Source organism: Corvus cornix, chromosome Z, assembly GCF_000738735.6.
Source record: "Corvus cornix cornix isolate S_Up_H32 chromosome Z, ASM73873v5, whole genome shotgun sequence".
In the NCBI taxonomy this organism is placed as follows: domain Eukaryota; kingdom Metazoa; phylum Chordata; class Aves; order Passeriformes; family Corvidae; genus Corvus; species Corvus cornix.
In genome coordinates this window covers 40927540-40953479 of record NC_046357.1, presented here as the reverse complement: position 1 = coordinate 40953479, position 25940 = coordinate 40927540, and the positions used below count along the sequence as shown (strand labels likewise).

Genomic DNA, 25940 nt, shown 5'->3' with positions numbered 1-25940 from the left:
GACATAAGAAATTAAAACTGTGTCTCAGTGTAGATAAATGGGGTTATTAATTTAGTCATTCTGAATTTGAATCTCCAAGTTCTTTTTAACATAAAAGTTAAAATGGACTTAGAGTCCAGCAGTACTGAAAAATAAATGCTATGTCTTAGATGCTAGTTTTTAAACTTATTTTAGTTCTCTTGAATATTACCTGGGTTTGACAAAACCAAATATGAATCCAAAGTTATTAGACATATTAGGATGAGGACATACACATTTCATCAGAGATGAATATCAGGGAGGGCACATATAAATGTGAAATATCACAGAAGTATGGGTGTCCCAAAGCTGAATCGAAGGCATATTGACTCATATTAAGGGAAAGACATTGATGATGAACAGTCCAAATAATCTTTTCCTCTCTAATATGTCTCAACTGAATTCAACAGGATTCAGAAATAAATTTCATGTGTCTGAGTTGACGAATGCAGTAATATTTTATAGATAAAAATTCTGAATTATTCTACTGATTACAAAGGGCTAGAGAGTTTATACTTTGGAGTATAAGCCACTTAATAAAGAAAATTATTCTGTACAAAGTATACAGTATATTTTAATTCACTTTTTGTTTATTTCTTTGAGGAAGAAATGGTGTTAATAATCTGTTTTTTGTTTTGGTGCAGGCTAGGAATGTTAGATATTTGCTGTGCTGTGACAGTTGTAAGACTCTGTGACCTTATAGTGAGGACTTAATCGTTTGTTGTGGTAGGAACAAGTATTTGTAGAATTAGTGCTTTGAATATTTTTTAAATTGATTTATGCTTTTTTTTGGTCCTGTTTCAAGATGACAAGCAAAAGTCGTTCTGATTTATCAGAACTCAAAGTAGGACAAAGCACTATTGAAGATATAATGTCAAGGGCTTATGACAGTTTTGATGTCCAGCTCAGCAGTATGCAGTTACTGTATAGCAAACATGGTAAGTATTCATGAAAGTAATCTTTCTTTATATGACTAAATATAATGTGGGAGTTGTTGTGCCTCATAGTTTTAGCTGAAGCAGTGGAGAATCTCTTGGAACATACTTCTTCAAATGTAAATGTTCTAAATTCTGTACTATGAACGTGTTACGAGTTTCCTAAATGTACCTTTAGGACTTCAATTCCAATCTTAGCAAATTTGTAATAAAATCCCTTTTATTGAAGGTGTCTCATTTGATTTGTTGCAAAATAAATATAAGACTGTAATTATTTTGTTTATGGTGTTTTCCTTCAGTGCCTTTGCTTTTCTCCAGATTTTAAGCAGAATTCACAAATAGTTGTAGGTTTGATGATTTTTTGAGGGTAAAGAAAGGATGAGAATCAATTTACTTCAAGAATTGGAGTCAGTTTATTTCAATGAGGTATCAAAGGAAACTTTAGTATTTTGGGAACTAGCAACACAGAGTCAGTCATAATCAGAGAAGTCTTAAGCATTTAATTCTTAATCCTTTGGTTCCAGGGGAGAATCCAAAGCCTTAACTCCCAGTACCTGTGCATGTTAAAAATTGGGTCCTTAGAAGTCTACCCCATGGATGGGTTAGCTGTGTAGATGAGAATGGGAGAAATTATTAATTAGTCTTGTATGTCTGAAGTTCAGATCATGTGTAATATACATCTATTGATAAAGCTGTAAAAGAGATCGTGGCACCTGAATTTTTAGCCATATATACTAATATCAGATACTTGAATTCTGTAATGTGTGCTGAGAAGGAATATCTTTCAGTGTTTAAAGTAGGTTTTCTCTGCTCTTCTAGATGAGAACTGGCAAGAAGCTCGGAAGCAAAAAAATTCATCTCAGTGTATCTTGCGGCCCTTGGATGTAAACCTGGAATTTAGTAGGGCTATGGTTGTTACAGATGCAAGAATGCCCAAGTATGTATTTTTCCCAATTTTGAAATTTTATGCTAAATGACTTTTTTGAGGGGGAAAAGAGAAAAAAATAAGAATCATACCTGTGCTCTTTTGCATTGGTTATGTGTAAATCTTGGAAGTAAAATACATTTATCTGGAAAAATAGAAAATAAATAAGTTTTTAGATATTGAGAAGGTGATAGAATGTTATAGTAGTATGTTTAATACATTTAAAAATTTTTATTAAAAATATTACTGCCTCTTTTAATTCAGTCTTACTAGTAGCTGCATTTCAGTTCTTACTGAAAATACCAAGGAACTAAAAATCTGAACTTAAAATCTCTTTTATAAATAACAACAAATATTTTGAGAAGTAATGTGCTATCATACTCCCTCTCTTTTGACTTGCCTTATTGCTCTAATTAGTTTACCTGCTGTGAATCACTTCTCCAGGAAACAGCCCGTAATGCCTTGAAGTTTGCCCTTAGGCTTATTTAGCAAAATCTTGTTAGTTATGGAAATTGTACCAATCAGAACAAAATAATAAGTGCTGTTAATAATGGTCAATGATTGCGTGGTGTAATACTGCCACCTTCTGGAAACCTGGGAGGCCGGATTCTGAATTTTGATGCTTACAAAAGATGTTACGTTTTCCCTCCTTACTTTTTCTCTGTTTGGTGAAGAAGGTCAAATAAGGGGAATACAATTCACAGGAATCTTTTTATGTTAGAAAGTGAAATTTAATTTCTATGGTCATGGAATGACATAGTTTTAATGTAGATTTGTAATTGACATCTCTTGAAGTTTTGCAAGTATAACCTGGATTACGGAATGTCTGAATGTCTTCTCTTAATGAGAACACCTGTTGCAGGATTGCAATACTACCTGTCTAACTGTCTTGGCTGCCAGGTGTGCTTTGCCAGTTAATGTGTCCAAACTGATTTTCGAAAATTTCTCCCTAGTTTTTCCTCTGTATCACATTGGGTATAAATGTAAAAGTTAACTCTATCTTTTGTTTCAGCAAGAATCCCCTAAACTGTAAATTTTAGGAAGTATAGTTGAATAGGGTATTATGCTTACATCAGTTACATATAAATAAAAATGTATTTTTAGTATACATGTATCTATTCTTTTAAATTTCAATTTTTCTAAGTATACTGTCATGTAAACCCAGAATGATATTTTTCTAGAGTTTTTTTTTAATTAGTGTTTTGAACTGTCTGCATAGAACAGCATAGTTCTGTTGAGAAAAAAGAGTGGAAAGATGTTAGTTTTACAGCAAAACCTAGTACTAGAATTTTTGTTTAGTGTAGTAGGTATTTACGAATTAGTTTCTTAGTTTGGAAAGCCCCTGTTTTACAGTTAGTCATCTGAAAAGCAGGTGGTTGGGTGTCTCTGTTTTTTGATTCTTTGATTGATTGTCTTCCAGTGACCATCGAATTCATTTGAATTCCTTGCAATTTTGTTGTTCAAAACAGTAATGAATTTACTAGGCTTTGTCCTTGCTTTGTTTAGAAAGGCACATTTCTGTATTGCTTGAGGAGAATACCAATTTAGGTAATTTTGTTAATCACTACTGTACCAAGGCACTTCCATTGTTTATCTGTCTTTTCATCTACTCATATTTCCTAATCCTTAAAATGGTCTTTCATTCTGATTGGATATGTATATCTGCATTTCTTCCATTTCTAGTAACAGGATGTTCCTTACGGTTTCTGTCACTTCACATTTAGAAGCACAGATATGATTCTGTAGTTTTATAGCCTGTATAAGGTTTTATATTTTTTTAATGTTTGTTTTATCATGTCATATGGTTCCTCCATTTTCTGGAGGAAGTGTCTGTCATATGGTTTTTGAAGGTGTGTGAAGAAAGTATTAGGATAGCAATGTTAAGAGCATCTATATAATAGCATTCATTATAAACACAATAAAAATTCCAGTGTGAAGGAATGCACCTATTAGCAGCTTTGATGGTGGCATTCTTTTAACATTTCTTTCTCTGTAAATACAACCAGACTAAACTTGAAGGAAGTTTCTGCACACATTTCCTCATCAATTGAAGTACTTAGCTTCTCCTTGCCTCAGTCTCTACAGATGAGGATCTCTTAGATCTCTACAGATCTGGAGGTTTTCCACACCTTAAAAGCTTTTGTTTTAAGGAGGGGTGTAGAGAGCTGAGATTATTTGCAGTTGTCTGCTTTGTATCTGCTGAGTGTCTTCCTTCTAACTGTATGGGCTGTCTGTTGTACAAACACTCATCAAAAATGTGTGTTTTAACATTATACACAAATTTTTGTAGAGAGGTTTAAGTGAAATGAAAGTGAGAATTGCTATTGTATGCTCCTCCAACAACTGAGGAGCACAGCAGAGAGAGGTCCCTTCAAACCCGGTGGCTACATACGTTAACCCTCTCCATAATAATGAAAGAACAAAAAAGAAAAAAAAAAGGAGGAGTCTAAATCTCTCCCTGATAGAACTGGAATAAGAGTAAGATTAGTAGTTGAGAATTAATCCTGTAAATTTAAGGATGTGAAGAAATTAATGATCTGATGAAAACTGGTTAGTGTCACAGTTTAACATGTACTATTTTGTGCTTGCTTAAGTGTCAGAAGTTGTTTTTTCAGATACTCTTAAAGTATCAAGGTTAGCTGAGATGGATTGAAAATACGGAGCTTTTTGGTTCTCACATCATCTTCAGTCTTATATTTTATGTCCCTTTGAAGACTGAGAAGTTTGTTAAGAGCATCAAAAATGGAAGGAAGTAGCTTGTCTTGTTCCTTACACACTACGTGTTAAGCATCTGGTGCTGCCTTTTGGTTCAACAGTTACCTGTTGAACAGACCTCTTTATCTGTTCTAACTAGAAGTTGTAATAAAAGCACAATAATGTTCTTTGAGCCAATTTTCTGCTTACTTCTGTTACACTCACTTTTATGAGAAACTGAGTTGTGTTTTAGGTCTTTAAAAACTCAATGTCTATGTTTGACATGATTCTACTTCTTTTTTGGCCAAAGCCTATTCAAATACTCTTAAAATGTGTTTTACTGTTGTCATTTTTAGTAATGGTTATTTTATTATTTTATATCCTGTATTGCTATACTGTTTATTTCTTTGTTAAATATCCAGACTACTGCTAGAGTCCACTTGGCTGTACATGACTTCTAGGAAGTATTTTGTATACTTTTTTTGAGCTTTGAGCCCTGAACATTTCATATGCAAAACCCCCTCCACCTTCTCTTCTGTAAGATACTGTGTAAAAGCTCAGTTATGTGATTTACTGAGTAATTAAATTAAATACATGAACTAGAGGGAGCAATTTCTGATTGTAAGGAAAATATACCTTATGCAGCCTAACGGGAAGTGGTTATTAGTACTGTTTGTAGTCCTGATCCACAAGACTTTGTAGCAAATGGAAATATAAATTATTAATTAATATTATAATATAAATTATAAATTAATGAATGGGTATTTTCTGATTAAGTAACTTTTCTGTGTGCAACAGAAGGGTTGCATGTATATATACACACACATATACATATACATATATATACACACTACATGTAATGATTAGATGAATAATTTTCTGACCAGGAAGACTTACGTGTTTTTCAGAAGAAAATTAATGTGAAGTTTGATTGAAAAAAATTTAAGATTGATTGTTTTAACTGTGGAACTTTTGACTTTGGTTTTTTAAAAAACAGGTTCAAACTCTCTGGACAGTTGCCTTTACTTTCTATCCAAATATCAGACCAGAAGCTGACAAGTATTTTGGAGCTAATTGATAGCATTCCTAAGCCAGAAAGTGCACCTGCTACCAGTTCTCCTCCAAAAGTAACCGAGGTAAGGTTTTTAAAAGAGATTTCATCAAAAATGATCAGAAAAATACCTTCTTGATATTAGCATTCCAGTTTTGAAAGGTGCACAAAGAAAGTAGAGAACAAGCATTGGCTTAGTGCCTCTTGAAAAAGTTAGCTCTTTCTCTAAAGCTGTAGAAAATTTTCTTGCTATTTAGTTTATTGTGAACTTTAGCCAATAATTATGAAATAGTTGTCCAGTGTTTGGACTTAAAATAGAACCCCTCAGAGTTTTACTACTATGGGAATTAATTTGTAGTTAATAATTATCTTGACTAACAAACATACTCAGTTTTGTTGAAGATGAGTTTAGTTGTACCTTCGTATTTACACATGTATCATAGTGCTGGAGAATTTGTGTTCAGCTGTTTCATGTAGTGAAGAAAACATTAAATGCTGTAATTTTTGAAGTTCAAGTATTATGTGATGTTAGATGAAAGTTTCAAAAGCCAAACAAAATGTATTCACTATCTGTTTTGTAAACAATGCCTGTCTGGCAAAAGTAGCAGGTTTTTTTCATCAGACCTCAGTGCTTTTCCCATTTCAAGTTCATTACACAATGTAGCTCGGGGGTGGAAGTTCTTCTGCACTCAAAACAATTACGAGTTTGGAGGGTGGTTCTTGCTCTTTCCCCACCCCCTTTCCTTAGTGAAAATGGTTTGGGTCACTGTTTTATACCTTCTTCAGAACAGAAGTTTGCCCCCCTTCTTATTATTCCTGAAAAATGTATTTCACCTTTTGAGCTGTTCTTAACAAAATTAGGAAATGAACTCACAGTTGCTAATTTTTGACATGACTAGTCTGTGTGATCTGGCTATGTTTTACATATGTGTAAAACAGTTCTATCATTAGAATAGGACTCATCTTAAAAGTTAAAGACAGAATTTGGCTCTCAATTTTTCTGTCATTTGTAAATACTTCTAACAATGTGTTGTTACTTAATAACTCGCGCACTTGGTTCTAAAGGACTAGTGGTCATCTTTGTATTTGGGGTTTTTTAGATTATTTGATAATCTTTCCATCTTTGTACAAATTATTCTGCCCTGTTCTGGAAGGCTGTTGCTACAGCTTGGTACTTTCTGTGGGTTATATTAGCATACTATTTACTAACAGTAAATGCGACAATTAGACATGTATACCTGTTTAAAGTATATTTAGAGCGAAGACTGTTTCACTTCCGTGTGTGGTTCTTGCCATCTCTTTAGTGGTGCTGTTAAAATTTTAGCTAATTCTGACCTGCTCTTTTTCACTCTTCATATACTAGTAGTATACCCAACCAAAAGCTGCCTTAATCTCTGTTGTTTTGTGCAACTGATCACAGACTAACTTTTTTTGAGGGTAGGTATTGGGACTTCACTTTTACATAAATAGAATCTGCATGTATAAGATGATTGCCCTGTGCTTTCTAACACTGACTATGCTTGAATTTAATTATAGAATTCAACTATTACATCTGAAGTATTTTAAGTGACCTTGAAGTAGTTAGTATTATCTGTACATTAGTTGTGATATACACTAGATGAGGTGAGGGAAGACTGTGGACCAAGTATGAATATATTTGCATTATATGTGAATCCATATCAAAACGTAAGCTTAAAACCCGTCTGCTCAAGCTTCCATCTACTTCAGACCTTGACAGACTTTAATTGCTGGTTAATTTGAGTGGATTTTGTGCTTTGGTGGTGGCTGGTATATTGCCATACTTTCACCCTTACAGCTGTAATTCTTCTGAACTTTGTTAGCATCACATCACTTCTGAACTGAAAAGGATGTGAAATCCTTTTTCAGAGTGCTGTTTTCTTCTTTACATTTTGAGTTAGTGGTGGAAGTGTTCTTGAGCTGTGAAAACAGAAGACATTTTGGAACAGATCCTTCTACATTTTTGTGCTCAGTGTTTTAGTTCAAGAACACAGTCCACTTCGATGTGGAAGGCTATTTTTCATGATTTAGTACTATGAAGTCAAATTTACAGTTTTTTCTCCATGTTTTGTTAGAATGTGGAAGTGTTACAAATGACACACTTTCACAGTTACAAGACTCTTGAATACTTTGTTTATTACTCATAGGCATGAATATACTTGGTAAAGTCAGATTAGGTAGGCTGGAGACCAAGAGAGATGTTGAAATGTTAAGAGTGAGATGAAAAATGTAGCCTTGGAAACAGTATTAAAGATGAGTGTTTCTTGTTGCCATAATGTCTAGCTTTGATACTGTGATTTTGTGAATAATTGTCTGAGCCTGAGCTTTGAGAGGTGCAGTAACAAGGGAGAGGAGAAGGTGTGGTGGTGCAGAGAAAGAACTCCTGTCAACCATGCAGTCCAGAACCAAAGACACTCAAGAAGGGGCACACAGTGTACAGTTCTCTTACTTTACCACTCTGTGCAAGGCACATGTTTAATACATGTGCATGTCGAACTTGCAGGTGAGAATTCTTTACAAACTCAGATTGCTGAGATTGCTTTCTGAGACTTGATGGTAGATAAACCATTTGGATACCTTTACTAAGAGAATTTAATTCTATCATGTATGAAACCACGTGGAGTGGAGGATTCCTGTTCTATAGTGTACTCTAGTGGCATTTCACATATTTTCAGTTACTACTCTGGGCCATGCATAACTGCATTTCACAGCTGAAGACCCAGAATCATAGATTATCCTGACCTGGAAAGGACCAACAAGGATCATCAAAATCCAACTCCTGCACAGGACTATCCCCAGGAGTCACACCATGTGACTGAGAACATTGTCCAAATGCTTCTTGACTCTGTCAGACTGGTTCTGTGACTTTCCTGGGGAACCTGTTCCAGTGCCCAACGGCCTTCTTGGGATAGGACCTTTTCCCAGTGTAAACCTCCCTGACACCCCTTCATGCTGTTCCCTTGAGTCCTGTCACTGGTTACCAGAGAGAAGAGATCAGTGTCTGCCCCTCTGCTGCTTCTTGTGAGAAAGATGAAGACTATTGTGAGGTCTCCCCTCAGTATACTGGTTGATTTTTTTTTTTCCCCATATGTGTGAAGCAGTGCAATTCAATAAGGCGAAGTACCAGGTCCCACACTTGGTTCACAACAGCTCCAAGCAGTGCTACAGGCTGGGGACAGAGCGGCTGGAAAGCTGTCCAGCAGGAAAGGAGCTGGCGGTGCTGTATGACAGGCAGCTGAACATAAGCCAGCATGTGCTCAGGTGGTCAAGAAGGCCAATGGCATCCTGGCCTGTATCAGCAATAGTGTGACCAGTAGGACCAAGGCAGTGATTGTCCCCCTGTCCTTGGCACTGGTAGAGCCCCACCTCGAATCCTGTGCTCAGTTTTGGGCTCCTCACTTCAAGAAAGACTGCGGTGTTGGTCTTTTCTCCCAAGTAAAAAGTGACAGGACAAGAGTAAATGGCCTCAGATTGCTCCAGAGGAGGTTTAGATGGGATATTTGGAAAATTTTTTCACCAAAATGATTGTCAAACATTGGAGCAGGTTGCCCAGTGGATGAGTGACCATCCCTGCAGCTGTTTAAAAGACTTGTAGATGTGGCATTTAAGTTTTATCACTAAGCCATGTTCCTGGCAGTGCTAGGTTTACAGTTGGACTTGGTGATCTGAAAGGTCTTTTCTAACATAAATGTTTCCATGATTCTACTGTCTGCTCTAATTTTTTGTGTAGCTCTTTTTTCTTTCTTCCCCACCTGGCACTTGGGTTATTTTTGTAAAGAACTGTTGATCTTTGTTGTTCTCTGAAGTTGCTGTATTGTAGTCCTTTGAGGGACTAGGTTTTGTCTTTTATGATTTTTCATATAACATGCCATTTCTGACCATCTTTTGGTCTGTGAAGTTGAGTATTTGAACCTCTTCACTGTTTCCTAGTGTGTTCTCACTAGCTAGATGCAAGTGCAATAGCTACTGCTTCTACCTATTTTAGGCCTCATTTCTCCCCATGCTTATAATTTTAGTAATGTGTTAAACTTTACTGATTTGCGCTTAAGCGAAGTTTCCCTAAGCTGTAAAACTTTGATGCAGCATATATGCATGCAATAGCATGACCAATAAACACAAGAAAAAATTTTATGGTATCTCCTGTTTCAGGCAGCACTGTCTCCTGTGCTTTCAGCACCACATTTATCTCAAGGCATGTATCCTGTTTTGGATCTTCATTCGTTTGCTGAGTCAGGTAATATAATCTATTTTAAAATCTTGCTTAAGAAGCAGGTCAAGTCAAGAAGTTTTTTAGTTCTTTGAATTAATTTACTATTCTTGCTGTAAGGAAGGATATGGGGCTTTGTTGCAAGTTCTTGAGGGCTGAATAGTGTTATATTCTGTTCATCTTATAATTGATACTGTATAAACTACTTGAGTATTTTCTCATAGCAATAAAATTCTGCATGCTTGTTTTTGTCATTCCCCTCCTGAAGGGTATAGCAGTAAAATTTTATTTGGTATGGTGGCCTTATTTTTGTCAGGGCATATGCTATTGCAAAGCTCTATTCAGGGCATCTGAAGTAGTATGACATATTTAGCTTTAGCATGTACTTAGTCCTCTGATGATGGTTTTAGTTATTTTCTTATGGTGAAGGATTTCTGTCCTATTTAGGTGGATTTATTTATCTGGTACTGAAGGTACCAAAATTACGACTGTTAGAAACTGCTGTGTTTCTGTAAACAAACATCTTGACTTCTACTGGATAAAGCAGAAGATTGGCTGTGGGAGAACCAGTTGTGTTCAATACTGCCTTCCTATTCAAAACAGCTTAGCTAGATCCTAACATTTCATCTAGTTATTACATTAGAAAAATAATCCAATATATCAATGTTATTTCAGTGTCAGTCATGTTTGTGATGCCAAAACACTCAACTGGAGAAACAGAGAGCTGAACTACTACTCCTTTCTTTAGTTAATGATATATGTGGTTAGCAAACACTAGCAAAATTACCAGCATAGTTAATTTTTATGTCTACTTTATAGCTTTAACATCAGTGTGTATGCAGCATGTGTAGAAATATGTACTTGTACATCTTCATCTGTTTTTATATGAGTTCCTTTAAGTGTCCAAGGTAGAGTGGAAATGTCTTTCAGTTCTTAAAAATTAGGCTGAAATGAGAATGCATGTTGGAAACAAGTAATTTGAGAAAGTAATAGCTAGATTTAGAATTGAATCAAGTCTGATTTTTAATCTATGCTTTAGATACAGCCATGCAGTCCTTTTAAATGATTTATGTTAGTTCTCTATCTTCACCCTCCAAGAGCTCAGAGCTGCTTTTAAGCTTTAGAAAATACTTCATGTAATTTGTTGAGTTTTTTTAGAAGGATATTTCTTCCACAGTTACTTTATACTTCAGTGTTTTTGGTTTTTAGGTAAAGGAGAAGACCTTCGCAAGACAGTGCAATCTATTTATCTTGGTTATATTTCTGCAATAAAGTCAAGTAGATTAAAAGCTTGATAGTTCCTAGGAGTCTCTCTGAAATGGGAGATCTACAGCTGGGAGAAATCCCAAGTAATGTGCCTGATAGTGAGGCAAAGGCTCCTGTACTGTCAAGAGCAGTCTGACCAGCAGACAAATTAAGCTGTTAGGTCACACCAGAGGCAAGACAATGCATCGTTTGTGTGCTGTCTTTTGCAAAGCCACAAGTGAAAGAATGCTGACGAAGGAATTAACTAATGAGAACTGAAGTTTATGGTGACGTGATGGAGGCAGCTGTAGGTGTGGTGTAAAGTTGTGAAGGCAGGAGTTGAGATGGTTATGGAAACAGATTTTATTGGTTGTTAATTGTCAGCTAGATACTTGTATGTTTAAGCTTTTATAGATGTAAAAACTCTAGGTCACAGTACTGTAAAATACTAGCTGTGTAAACTGCATATGTAATGTTGTTGTGAACTAATCCTTAGAATCAGAAGAAGAATTTTATGATGCACTAAGCAGTCCTGTGGAAGATGTGCCATTTTTTGAAGCCCCATCTGATTCTCTCAAGCGAGCCGGCAGTACAAGGCGAAAAACCCTACGTAAACAAGAATCTTTGAAAAATATGACAGAATTCCAGCTAAGGTTTGAAGTAGCTGAGGTAAAATTACTTTTTAAATTTCCCTGAAGCGCATCAGGGAAATTTTTTTTCCTTGTTTGTTGGGTTTATAAATCCATGTCTGCAGAGATATTAATTCCCCATTTTTTCCTAAAACTATTATGCAGAGCTTTTGCCAAGTCGTAGTTGTGCTTCTGTATCCTTGTCATCACTGAAATGCTTTGATTTATCCACTTGATTTCCCAATTCACTTTGTCACTGAATTTCTTTACCTATGGCTCAGAAATCACATTACATACTTGTTTTAGCTAAATATGTGCTTGTGACTTGATACTGCTGTGGTTAGTGGGAAAACTTCATTGATGTTTTATCTTGTAAAAAGCACCATATTTTTCTCCTCTAGTTTTTCCCAGTTGCTGTTGTCCATACACATGAATCTGTAACATCTTTGTTATGAAGAGTTTTCTGTGTTCTTGCTATTTCAGGCTTTGGGGGGAAAAAAGAGTATTTTATCCAAATGCAAGAACACTTTCTAACTGTATCAGTTCTTCTTGTAAAAGAGGTGACCTCTTAACGCTTAACGCTCCTGCTACTCACTGTTTTTTACTTTTAATTTATTTAAAAAAATAAATCGTACAAATTCAGTTAACTTTATAAATTCTGTTTTAGGGTAGGGCTCACAGAATGTCTTCAACACATCACAGCTAGCTTGTAGCATACTATATACTGCACCTTTACTACAGATAAAACTGAAATATACTGTTTGTGTGATGACAAGACCTTATTTAAGAACTACTAGTCTAAAAGGAAGATGCTGTGTTTTACATTATTCTCTAATAGCAACTAACTTTAAATCTTTAAGAAAAAAAAAATGGGAATCTATTAGAAATCACCTCTGTCATCCTCATAGTTTAAAATTACTTACTGGATTTTGTTTTGATTTTCCTTATTTGTAGACAGCATTACATGGAAAGGAAGAATATGTATATTTGTTTGGTTGTCAGTCAGATACAACAGCTCAGCTAGGTCTTTATTTAACAACAGTATTGTCATGCATGGGTGGAAATGTAGTAAATCCTCTTGCCTGACATTCTGCTTGGGAATCTAACTCTTAGCAGGAGAGTTCAGAGAAATTCCAGTGAAAGTAGTAAACACTTTGTGCTGACTGAAAATCTAGTTTTGACTGTATTGAACATTGCTGAGTGCTGTACAGAATTGTTTTTAAAAATAACTTAGTTTGTTACTGTTACTTTGGTATTACATGCATGAATGTTTGAAGTTTTTGTTACAGTAACAGCAACCAGTAATGCTTGTTGAATTATTTTTTTCCAAGGCATTGGCTGTATAAAGTTAAATGATCAATACACAAATAGACATTAGCCAATAAAATATAAGTAAATATGTTATATCCTGTATAAAAACTAAGAGGTTTTTATACCTCTTATGGTCCCTTACTGGTTTTGGATGTGTGTTTTGGTTCTTTTTTTTCAGGTCTTAATTAAGTTATGCCGTCACACTGGTAATACTGAGATGCCTGTGCTCCAGCTTGATATTTTGGGCTTAGGCACTGAACTTAAATTAAGAACATTTGACATGACTGGAAATGCTTTCCTTCGTGAAGTTGGTCTTCTGTGCCCAGAGTATATGGGTAAGTATTTATAACTTGGTCAAGTAATTATTCACAAATAACACTGTGAATTTGTCTTCGAAAACTCTGTAGGGCTTTTGTCTGATAAGGAAGATTTGGTTCCTAAGTTAAATCCAGGGCTGAGGGGAAGTAAAGCAGGAACTCATCCTCTTGTTAGTGTTTTGGTAAATATGTTCGGGTGCTGATGATTGTAGAGAGACATTTAACTATTTCACGTCTGCAAAAGAGGTTTCGTGATTAAACAGGAATAACAGCTAGTAGCCTAGTTTGCAGTTTATAGTTAAGAAAGTTTTAATTTTTTTTCTTTTAAAAAAAGTAAATTTCTATATTCTCTTTTTCTTTTTCCTTTTTTTTTTAGATGATAATGACAAGCCAGTTTACATAATTACTACATTGGATAATGTAGAAGATGATCTTCTCACTCTGGAGTATACAAAGGTTAGGAAAGAGTAGACTTAGCTTTTGAATTGTAAGCCTGTCACAAACATCACATTAACATGGAGCAGATGTTGAAGGTTTTTTCCTTACTTAGTGATGTTTTTAACATCTTGAGTGTCATGTGCAAAGTCTGTCTGCTCCTTCAACAGAATAAGTTTTACATCTTAAATTGTTGTGGTTTTGAAAATAAGTTTTCTCTAATGGAATTTGCGAACTTCTGATTTGTTTGTTTTATGTGCACTTTTGATGAAATAGACTGATATTAAGGGACCAGAACTGAAAACTGTCTGTCAGAATGTTCTACAAAAAATAAAGGTATGATATCTTTTTTTAACATAATTTTCTCAGGGTGGGAGGAGAGGCATACTGAATAAATAAAGATTTTTCTTTTAGGTGAACTTCTCTTCTCTAGATGTTCATTTGCATACTGAAGCTCTGCTGAATGCTATGAACTATCTGAATAATCTTCTACCCAAACAAGGAACTAAAGTTGCCGAAGAACCAGTCCATGAAAAAACAGAGGAGAAGAAGGATGTTCTTAAAAAATTAAGTAAGTTTCTTTATTATTGTTTCCTTTTTTCATTCCTCTCTCTTCACTTAAGTAAGGAGGAAAACAAATATATTTTCTATCTTTGTAAACCTGTTAATGATATTTGATATGAGAAATTTTGCTTAGGGCTATATATACTTAAAAGGTTGTATCCTTGACTATGTGCAGTTTTCTGACACATAGGTCAAGGCGTACCTTTGCTGTGTATTGGAGGCACTGAGTCAATGTAAATAGAAAACCCATAAATTGTTGTCAGGTTTTTTTCGTTTTTTTCCTGGTATGAATTAAGACTTTTGATGGCCTTACAGTTATTGCGTTATACTTGAGGAGCATGAACATCTTGCTTGCTGTGCAGTTCAAAGGGATACCAAAATACTACATGTCCTCACTGAAGAATGATAACTTTTGTTATTCTTTATTTCCCATAGCATCAAAAAAATCGAAGTGTGATGATGTTGTTGACCTCATTATCTGTGCGGATTTATCATGTTTGCGTATTTTTATCAGAGAGAAAAACCGCAGAATAGCTGAAATTCACATTGAAGGTAGGAAGAAAACTTTAATCACAAAGACACAAAACTTTGTAACCGTAACAGTGTATAGATTTTCTATGTCTCATTTTTTGAGGTCTGGATAGCCAAGTGATCGTGAAGAAAGCAGCAACGAATGTGACTGCAAAACTGAAGAACATCATTATTGTGGATTCTGATGAGACAGCATTGTATAAAAAGGTGGGCATATGCATGTATCATTGAATTTTTTTTTGAATGGATGTTAAATTAAACTTAAACTTACTTTGTAGACTCTACTCTCTACTGTGATTTTTTTCAGTCATGTTTTATGTATTTGTTGAGAGTAGCATTCTCTGTATGACAGATTGATTTTGCTCCCACAACCAGTAATTATTAGGCTGATATTAATTTGTGCAACTGTGATATTCAGCTGCTCATTGTGCCTCTTACTCTGTTGACTTTAGCGAAGAGAATTATTCAAGCTGACACGTCAACTGAATATTTTCAGCTATCAATGGATTTTTTTAATTCCTTTTTTTATTTTCATATATTGTTGAGATATTTGAAGTAAAAATGTCTTAGTGGTGTGAGGTACTGCGTTTTGTTTTGACGTTAAGTTTCTCCAGTATGTAAGGTTCTACAGTAGAGATACTATTTTTTTTCTTCTTAAGGCTCTTTACATCACAGAAAAAGAAGTCTTCAACTTCAGAATGGTATCATATGTGAATGCTACAGATGGCATTGCATACACAAACATGGATGTTGTTGACAATCGTATTTACCTAACTGTTGGGTGTATTCAAGTAGTTTTTGTCAAAAAGTTTGTTTCGTCTATTTTGGTAAGTTAAATTTTCCAGATACTGTTTTTTAGCATATAGATGAAGTTGTCAGAGCAAGAAAAGGATAAGAGTGTTCCATATGGGGTGTTATCCATTTGTGTAAGAGCTCCGATATACTATTGTAAAAACTTTACTGGGATTGATGGTTGGGCTATTTATTTTTCCTCTACATGTGCTTTTTACTGTGGAGCAGATGAGTAAGCAAAAAGGTTTGCTGTCATTAATAATACTGGTTTTCTTAGATGATTTGTGACAGCTGTTAAGTATACATCCATTCATTATTTTTAACACTGAAATATAAGTAAGTAACCCTGAAAATTAATGCCCTTTCCATAAATTTTGCTAAGTGAATCAATCTTTTGCTGCTTGTATGATTAAATAAAACGTAATTCCTACAAGTCATGTTACAAGGTCATTGCTCTTACTGTCTAATTTTCCAAATATTTAGGATAGCAATTTATTTTTATGTATGCATTATTTGTCATATTTGAGGGAAGATTATCCTATTAAAGAATCTGGACAAAGTATATAGCAAAAATAACATCTTAGGATGCTTTGCTGTTTAAATAACTATGATTCATAGTGGTTTTGAAGTACTGTAATTCTTAATAATTAATTCCTGAGACCTGTATTCTTTTCCTAGGCTTTTATAAATAACTTTCAAGCTGCCAAGGAAGCTCTTACTGAGGCAACTGTTCAAGCAGCAGAGAAAGCAGCTACAGGTGTAAAAGAGTTAGCAGAGCGTAGTTCCCGTTTGGCACTAGATATCAATATCAAAGCACCTGTTGTGATAGTTCCTCAGTCAGCAATGTCTGCAAATGTCCTGGTGGCTGATCTTGGTCTGATCACTGTGAAGAACCAATTCTTTATTGCTAAAACAAAAACACGGTATAATCTCCCACCTGTTATTGACTCTATGACGGTGAAATTGAGTGAACTGAAGTTATACAGGTAATGTAGTGTCGATATTTTTAAAATCCATTAAATCCTTTTGGTATTCTTCAGTTATAGAGCTTTGAGGAGTTGTTAAATAATTAGTTTATGGTTGGTGATTGACAGATACACTATTATCTTGGAATATAACAGCAAACTAGTGTTTTTTTAAAGCAATGAAAATGTATGTCTTAGGAAAAGAGCAATCTACACACCTTTAAATAGAAGAATGTTTGAAGCAAATGTTTGTTTAGGGTAAATTGTGTATTACTATATATTTATGCATTATTCATTACTTTGGGACAGGTTATACACCTATTTGTATTAGACTATTTTGATGGGGTTTTCAAGCTATGCATAGCAGCAAAGGTACTGAGTTAGCCATAAAGAGCTGTTTGAAAATGGTCCTTGGTGCAGGGGATTCATGAGGGGAGAGGGAAGGGAAGGGGCTTTTCAAACACTGTTGAAGAGTACTGAGGAAAAAAGGAATAGCTCTCCACTGGAGAGCAGGTAAGAGGTCCTGACTTGGGAGAGTTTGTGTGTTGCATGCCTGATATGTGCCCAGTACTTCCTCCCTGCCAAGGGAGGATGTCTAGTTCGTGGAGTAAGGCTTTATCTAGAGCTACTTGGGGTAGTATAAGGGCAGTTTTATAGCATTATTTAAAAAGATGAGGAAAAGACAGAGATGTGTTTGTTAGAATGTGAAATATGTTGAAGCTGGGAGTATTGTTTCTTCTTTTCACAGGTCTTACTATGAGCAAGATTCTTTGCAAACTGAAGTACAGTTGCTGCAGCCAGTCAATCTGGAAGTAGCTGTTGAACGAAATTTAGCTGCTGCATGGTATAATGAAGTTCCCGATATTGAAATATCTGGCCGACTCAAGCCTATGAATGTAAGCACTCGTTTCTGAAAGAAACTGTTAAAATATGTGTGCAAAACAGATTCATTTTTCTCTATTTATATAAAGTCCAGGCTCAGTAGTTAAGGTATTGTTTGATTTCAAGACACAGAGTAGATTTTGTTGTTTCATAGGGGAAAAGGAAATTAATAGATTTCTGTTCTAGTTTAAGCTCTGTATTTCATCTGTGATACTCCAGGAAGACCTTGTACTATGAATTACTGTTGCTAGTTAAAAATGGTTATGCTGTTCTAGGCTTTTACCTGTCAATGTCTTTCAATGAAGGATTGGAAAAGTTGGGGTTTATTGGTTTGTTCAATAGCAGTGCTGAATTTATACCTATGACAAGCCTGAATTGTAATTAGTGAGCTGCTGTGCCACATACGTACTCACAAATCTGTGAGGCCAGATGGGATTCATCCTAGGATGATTTAAATTTAACATTAAGAAATAGAAAGGTTGTGAAGTGTATGAGGAAAACCAACTTGCAAGATTTTGAAATAGAACTTTTAATAGTATTAATAGTATTAATAGTATTAATGTAGAGTAACTAGTGCCTTGTCACTAAATGCAGATAAAAATTTTGGTTGACTGTAAGTCAAACTGTATATATGTATGTGTTCTGACATTCTGGTTTCTAAATTGTAACATGGTAGGGAAATTTTGTGGATGAGAACAAAATAATGTGTGACTGACTTCCAATTTCTAGAAATTACTGCAAGGTGTTGTGTGAATTTGAGAAGAATGTTTAGTGTCCTAAACAGAGACTCAGATGAGATTAATTTGGTTTATCTGTTTATTTGTAAGCTTAGATTTTAGTTACCAAAAGTTATGTGAACAGAGTTGTTCTGATTTCCATTCCAATCTCTCTTAAAGCTAATTCTTAGTCAGGAAGATATTACCACAATACTGAGGACACTGAATGAAAATGCAGGTGAAAGCTCTGGTGCATCAACAGCTTTGCCAGAATTGAAAGCATCAACTAGTCATTCCAGTGAAACGCATGGTACTTCACAGCACTCTGCAGGTAATATTTTCTAAAATGACATCATCTAGCATTTTTAGGTATTACTATCTGGATATTACTTCTGTTGGAATTGCATTTATAAAGGATGCCAGATTCATTTGTGTATACCAATATTGTAGAGTCACAGGATAATTAAGGCCTCCAAGATCATCAAATGCAACCTTTGACCAAACACCACCATGTCAACTAAACCATAGCACTAAGTGCCACATCTAAGTCTTCTTGAACACTTCCAGGGATGGTAACTCCACCACCTTCCTGAGCAGAAATTCTTCCTGATGTCCAGCCTGAACCTCCCCTGTCTCAGCTTGAGGCTGTATCATCTTGTCCTGTCACTCACTAGCTGTCTGTGAAAAGAGACCAGCCCCCCATCTTGCTCAAGTCGTTGTAGAGAGCAATAGGGTCCCTTTGAGCTTCCTTTTCTCTAGCCTGAACACACCCAGCTCCCTCAACCACTCATCGTATAACCTGTGTTCCAGACCATTCACCAGTTCCATTTCCCTTCTCTGGATATGCTTCAGGACCTAGATGTCTTTGTTTTGTGAGGGACCCAGAACTTGAAACAGGATTTGAGGTGTCACTTTCCTTACTGGCGGAGTACAGGGGGACAATCACTGCCCTGGTCCTGCTGGCCACACTATTTTTGATACAGGCCATGATGACATTGGCCTTCTTGGCCACCTGGGCATAGCTGGCTCATGTTCAGCCACTACAGGGTCCTTTTGCCCTGGGTAGCTTTCCAGCGACTTTGCCCCCAGCCTGTTGCACTGCCTGAGGTTGTTGTGATCCAAGTGCAGGACACATGGCATTTCACCTTGTTGAACCTCCGTTGGCCGTTGGCCATTGGCCTCAGCCCATCGATCCAGCCTGTCCAGACTCACCTGCAGAGCCTTCCAGCCCTCCAGCATATTGACACCCGTGCCAAACTTGGTGTTACCTGTGAACTGACTGAGGGGCATTCGATCCCCTTGTCCAAATCTTTGATAAAGTTTTTAAACAGAACTGGTCCCAGTACTGAGCCCTGGAGAACACCACTGGTGACGGCCACCAACTGGATATAGTTCTATTCACTACCACTCTCTAGATCCAACCATCCAGCCAGTTCTTAACCAGCAAAGAGAGCACCTGTCCAAGCCATGGTGTGCCAGCTTCTCCAGGATAATTCTGTGGGAGAAGGTGTCAAGGACTGCCCTAACATACACGTAATCAACATCCACAGCCTTTCTCTCTTTCACTCGGTGAGTCACCTGGTCAAAAAAGGAGATCAGGTTGGTCAAGCAGGACCTGCCTTTCCTAAACCCATTCTGAAACCATTCTGCCTGGACCTGATCCCTTAGTTGTCCAGTTTGTGCCATGTGATTGCACTCAAGATATTCTGCTCCCTACCCTTCCCCAGCACTGAGGCCAGCCTGACAGGCTTGTAGTTCCCTGGATCTTTCTTTTGTAGATGGGTGTGACATTGGCCAACCTCCACTCATCTGGGACCTCTCCAGTTAACCAGGACTCATGTTAAATGATGGAGAGTGAGTGACTTGGTGAGCTGCTCTGCCAGCTCCATCATCACTCTAGGCTGAATCCCATCTGGTCCCATAGACTTGTGAGTGTCTAAGTGGCACAGCAGTCACTAATTACTTCCTCATGTATTGCATCAGGTCTCTTCTGCTCCAGGTCTCTTCTGCTCCCTGACCCTGTCTATGAGCTCAGGGGGCCAGTTGCCCAGAGAATATCATTTTTACTCTTAAAGACTGAGGTGAAGAAGGGTTGAAGTATCTCAGCCTTTTCCTCATCCTTGGTGGCATCCTCATCCAATAAAGGGTGGAGATTTTTCCTTTGCCTGCTCTTTGCTGTTAATGTATTTGTAAAAACACTTTTTATTTTCCTTCACAGCAGTGACCAGATTGAGTTCTAGGTGAATTTTAACCTTGCTAATTTTCTCTCTACATGACTCAACAACATCCTTGTTCTCTTCTTCCAGTTGCCTGCTCCTTCTTTCAAAGGTCATAAACTCTGATTTTTACCCCTAAGTTCCTCCATATTCAGCCAAGCCAGCACATAGAGACAGTCTGATCTGTGCCTATAAGATTTCCTTCTTAAGGTACATCTAGACTTCTTGGACCCCTTTGGTTTTAAGGGCTTTATTGCCAATGCACTGTCTGAACCAGTGTCCTGAACAGGACAAAGTCTGCACTTTGGAAGTCCAAGGTTTTGTTGACACCCCTGACTATTGAAAATTCTTGTGTCATGGTCTCTGTGCTCAAGATGGCTCTGACCACAGTGTCTCCCACCAGCCCTTCTCTGTTTGTAAGCAGCAGATCCAGCAGGGCAGCTCCCCTGGTAGGCTCACTTCCCAGCTGTGTTGGGAAGTTACCTTCACACACTCCAGGAATCTCCTAGACTGCCTCCTCTCCACTGTGTTGAATTTCCAGCAGACATCTGGCAGGTTAAAATTTCCCATGATTTCACGACAATCATGAAACATCAGCCAGCTGATCATAGAATACTTCATCCACCTCCTCATCCTGGTTGGGTGGTCTATATCAGACTCCCACCAGGATACCTGCCTTTTTGGCTTTCCCCCTCATTGCCACCCATAGGCACTCAACCTTCTCATCACTATCCTTGAGCTCTGTACAGTCAAAACACTTCCTAATGTACAGAGCCGCCTCACCACCTCTCCTTCCTTGTCTGTCCCTTCTGAAGGGCTTGTAGCCATCCAGTGCAGCACTCTGGTCGTCCCACCACATTTCCGTCATTGCTTTCCTGCTGCACAGTGGCCTCCAGCTCCTCCTGTTTGTTACCTATACTGTGTGCATTGGTGTAGATGCACTTCAGCTGGGCTACTGATTTTACCCCTAACCCTGGCATCCCACCCCTAGGCCCATCTTCAGTGAGCCTGGTCTTAATCCCATCTAAACTGAGTCTGGTTTAAAGCCCTTTTAATCAGCCCTGCTAACATGGGCAAGAATACTTTTTCTCCCTTCACGACAGATGAATCTCATCTGTCCCCAGCAGTCCTGGTATTGTATCAACTCGTCCTTGGTCAAAAAAAGACAGAATTCCACTGATGTCACCAGCCTTTAAGCGACGTGTTCATCAGGTGGGTCCTCCTGTTCATTTCAGCATTCTTCCCTGCTACTGATGGGGTCAAGGAAAACACCACCTTATGCTCTTGTGCCTTCAACCAGTCATCCTGAAGTCCTTTCTAATTGTCGTAGGACTTTTTTCCTCAACCTCATCATTGCCAACCTGTACAAACAGAAGTGGGTAATAATCAGGGGGCTGGATCAGTCTAGAGGATCTCACAGAATCACAGAATGGGTCATGTTGGAAGAGACCACAGGGGGACGTCTAGTCCAACCTCCCTGCTGAAGCAGGGTCATCCCAGAGCACATGGCACAGGATTGTATGCAAACAGTTCTTGAAAATTTCCAGTGAGGGAGACTTCACAACCTCTCTGGGCAATCTGTTCCAATGTGTGGTCATCTGCACAGTAAAGAAGTTCTATTTGGAACTTCATGTCCATAACTTTCTGCCCTGTCCACCTCACTGTCCACTGATCCAGGCAACGCTTGCTGAGTTTGCCTGTAAGGATGTTGTGAGAGGCATTACTGAAAGCCTTGTTCGAGTCAAGGTAGACAATATCCAGTGCTCTTACCTCATGCATCCAGGTAGTTATTTCATTGTAGAAGGCATTCAGGTTGGTCAAGCATGATTCCCCCTAGGTGAATCCATGCTGACTACTCCTGTCTTCCATGGGGATGGAAGAGATGGCTTCCAGAGTGAGGCCCTCCATCATGTTTGCAGGGACTGAAGTGAGGCTGACTTGCTGGTAGTCCCTTGTTTCATGCCGTTTTTGAAGACTGGGATGACATTTAGTTCCTTCCAGTCCTCAGGCATCACTCCTAACTGCCACAGCCTTTCAAAGATGATTGTGTGCAATCAGCTCTCTCAGCACTCATAAATGTATCCCATCAGGGCCCATGGTCTTGTGGATGTCAGGATTGCATAGGTGTTCTCTAACGCAATCCTTCTTGACCAAGGGAAAGGCTTCCTTCCAACATTCCTTTACTCTGGCCTCCTGGGTCAGAGATTCCTGAGGGCTGGTCTTGTCAGTGAAAACTGATGGAAAGAAGACATTCAGTAATGCCTCTGCTTCCTCTGTTACCAGTGTCCCCCTGTCAGAGACTGAAATATTATATTTTATGACTTAAACATTTTCTTAAAGGACTTTTAAAACTGTATTACAAAAGCTGAAGAGAACACTACCACACCCTGAATGGGGCCCCGGCTGAGGCCTGACACTGCTCGCTGATGAAGATAAGATAAAGTAACAACTCAGGGCTGGGGACATTCACTGAGCACAGGCTTAACACCTCCAAGATGAGGACCACAGCCCCAGGGCTATCAGGTGCCAGGCTCAACAGACCCTCACACCAAGGGGGGCAGGGAGGAGAGGCTTTGGGTATCTTGGAAAAGCCTCTGGTCAGAGGTGCAGTGACTGCCCATCCTCCAACTGTGCAGAGGAGCCCAGCTGAGGGGTCCTCACTGGGGGCGGGGGGGAGCTTATCCACAGCAGGAGGGGCTGACATGGCCCATCACAGGGGCCCCCCTCAAAAGGGTCCCCAGACTGAGCACCAGAGCCCCAGAGATGATGCAACAGACCCTCAGTGTTGCAAGGCACACTGTCAAGCCGGCCCCTGCAAGGGAGGCACGTGGGCGTTGGCACCTGGCCCAGAGTGTATATGAATCCACGGAATTCTGCACTCTTTGGCGTGTGGCGGCGTGTGGTGGCGTGTGGCAGTGTGACATGGCGTGTGGCAGCGTGTAGCGGTGTGGCCACGGCGGCGACGGGGGACCCTCAGCACCAGCAGAGCGGATGGAGGGGAGCAACGAGATGTCACTGAGACCCTCGGATGGGTGATCTGCTTCCATCTAACCCCTGTCACCTCTCCCTGTTGCCCCACCCCCCCACGCACACGTCTTTTACTTTCTCTCTTTGTTTTCTTTTCCCTTCTCTTTGTCTCTTTTACTATTAAATAAAACACATCAATTTTTTGGCAACAACATCTAACCTCATTCAGTTTTAATCTCATTTCTGGGAATATTTTGAACCTTCTAAGTTCTTTCCAGTTTATGCTCAGAGACTTAGCTTGCTCTGCTTTTCTGGGTTTAAACCAGATCGTAACACCCCCCTCCATTTAGCAGTGGTCCCATGTTATCCTTAGTTTTACTTTTGTTATTGAAGAGGGCCTTCTTGTTGTCCTTGACATCCTTGGCCAGAACTAACTCCTGATGGGCCTTGGGCTTCATTGTCTCAACTTACCCTGACAACCTTTCTATACACATTCCAAGTAGCTTCACCCCACTTACATCTCCTGCGCATTTCCTCCTTATGTGTGAATAGTGGCAGAAGCTCTTTATTCATCCATGGAGATCTCCTGCCCCTTTGCCTGATTTCTTGCTCGCTGGCCTGCACTGGGATGCTAGTTCTTGAGCCTGGAGGAAGTGATCCTTGAATGTCAACTCCTCTTCCCTGCAGGGCCTGTTCGCATGGGATTCTTGCAAGAAAATTCCCTGAAGTTGCTAAAGTTCTCTCTCCTTAAGTCCATGGTTACAATCTTACTTCCTGCACTGTTCACTTCTCGCCCAATACAGAGCTCCACAATCTCACGGTCACTACCCAGCCAAGGCTGCCCCAACCCTCACATCCCCCACAAGGCCTTCCTTGTTTGTTAGTGTGAAGTCAGGCAGCACAACATTCCTTGTGGGATCCTCCACTGTCCATGACAGGAAGCTGTGATCAGTGCTTTTCAGGAACCTCTGGGCTGTTTGTGTTTCACAGTGCTGGTTCTGCAGCAGATGTCAGGGTAGTTAAAGTTCCCCACAAGAACCAGTGTCCGTGACTCTGAGGCTGCTTTGTGCTACCTGTCGAAGGCCTCATCCACTTCCTTCTCCTGCTCGGATGGCCTGTAACAAACACCCACAAGTGTTGATGCCTTTTCCTGGTCTTAAAATCAAGAGTCATACATGGTTAGAAGGGGAAAAGGGATTTTACCTTGGTATTTATTTTAAGGATCCTTAGGTGCACACGTCCAGGTCATATGCATTGAAATGCACCCCGCCCAGTATGCCCCAAAAGATCTAGTATAACATTATAGGTTTTACTAATTAGCATATCTATCAAAGATTCCCCAGTGAGAGGCTTGAGTGAGCCCCCCTCCCCAAGGAGCCTTCCCCTGGATGGTTCTATCTTAGTTTACAGAATGTGTTCTGGAGAGGACCTTGGGGTCTGGGGCACACTGATCCCTAGCTACGAAGCTTCTAAAATGTTTAGACTCTTAGCTTGACAAGTAAGTCCAAGAATGTAGGGAAAAAGCACTAAGAATACAGAAGTTGTATAAAAGGTATAACAGGGGTATAAAAGAAAAGGCAAAAATCTTCATGGCATCAGTGTCACCCCTACTGGTCTGCCCTTTTATCCTGACCCATAGCTTTTGACTTGCTCATCATCCATTGCAAGACAGAGCTTGATACATTCCAGGTGTATCCTCACATAGAATGTTTCTCCTAAACAGAATATAGCCCTTCATGACAATATTCCAGTCCTGTGAGCTATCCCACCACATCTTTGTAATTGCAATTATGCCAAAGTCCTTTGACTGCACACACATTTCTTGTTTCTCCTGTTTGTTCTCCATACTGTGTGCATTGGTGTACAGGCACTTCATAGAAGTATTTGTGCAAAGGGATGCCCCATAGTCTTGTCTTGTAGTTACATCTTTGGATGCTTGTACTCGCTGAATATATTCCCTCTTAAGCCTTATTTTGCTGCTTGGGTGATCACTGTAGCTCTGCCCTTCCCGCACCTTATCTCTGTCAAGCCTGGCCCTGTCCCCGTTCCCCTTCAAATCTAGTTTAAAGCTCTCTCAACAAGCCCTGCTAACTTCTGAGCTAAAATCCTTTTTCTCCTTTGAGACAGGACGACTGTGCTTGTTGCCAGCACGCTCAGTGTTTTACAAAATTACCCATGATGAGCAAAACCAAAATTCTGATGGTAACACAGAATTGTGTTACCAAGGTGTTCGTCTGCATGATTTTCTTGACAGGACAGAAGAGAACACAACTTGTGCTCCAGATCCCATCTCGTAGTAGTATCTCTTACCTGAGCCCCAGGGAGGCAGCAGACTTCCCTGTGGGATGGGTCCAGCTGGCATGCAGGGCCCTCAGAAGAGAGTCACCTGTAACAATTACTCTTCTTTCTCTCTTTTTAACCTGAAATTGTGATGCATTTGGTTGACTGACTTTCTCTGGGCGACCCTCCAGGTAGTGAAAGTAGACCTTCACCTTCACTATCAGTTGCTTCACCCTCAAGTT

The 25940-nt window shown here is 38.7% G+C and overlaps 1 protein-coding gene across 5 annotated transcripts in view; it reads left to right on the top strand.

Annotated features, from left to right (window-relative positions):
* VPS13A (vacuolar protein sorting 13 homolog A) overlaps positions 1-25940 on the top strand; it is a 109933-nt gene that overhangs the window by 29615 nt on the left and 54378 nt on the right. For all 5 annotated transcript variants that reach the window (XM_039567712.1, XM_039567711.1, XM_039567715.1 and 2 more), the window contains 15 exons: positions 824-956; positions 1773-1890; positions 5570-5708; positions 9791-9875; positions 11590-11762; positions 13212-13368; positions 13727-13806; positions 14062-14121; positions 14200-14356; positions 14785-14901; positions 14984-15087; positions 15540-15707; positions 16351-16658; positions 17386-17533; positions 18416-18566. In XM_039567712.1, the coding sequence (XP_039423646.1) occupies positions 824-956; positions 1773-1890; positions 5570-5708; positions 9791-9875; positions 11590-11762; positions 13212-13368; positions 13727-13806; positions 14062-14121; positions 14200-14356; positions 14785-14901; positions 14984-15087; positions 15540-15707; positions 16351-16658; positions 17386-17533; positions 18416-18566 (2098 nt within the window). The remainder of the gene's footprint in view (positions 1-823; positions 957-1772; positions 1891-5569; positions 5709-9790; positions 9876-11589; positions 11763-13211; positions 13369-13726; positions 13807-14061; positions 14122-14199; positions 14357-14784; positions 14902-14983; positions 15088-15539; positions 15708-16350; positions 16659-17385; positions 17534-18415; positions 18567-25940) is intronic.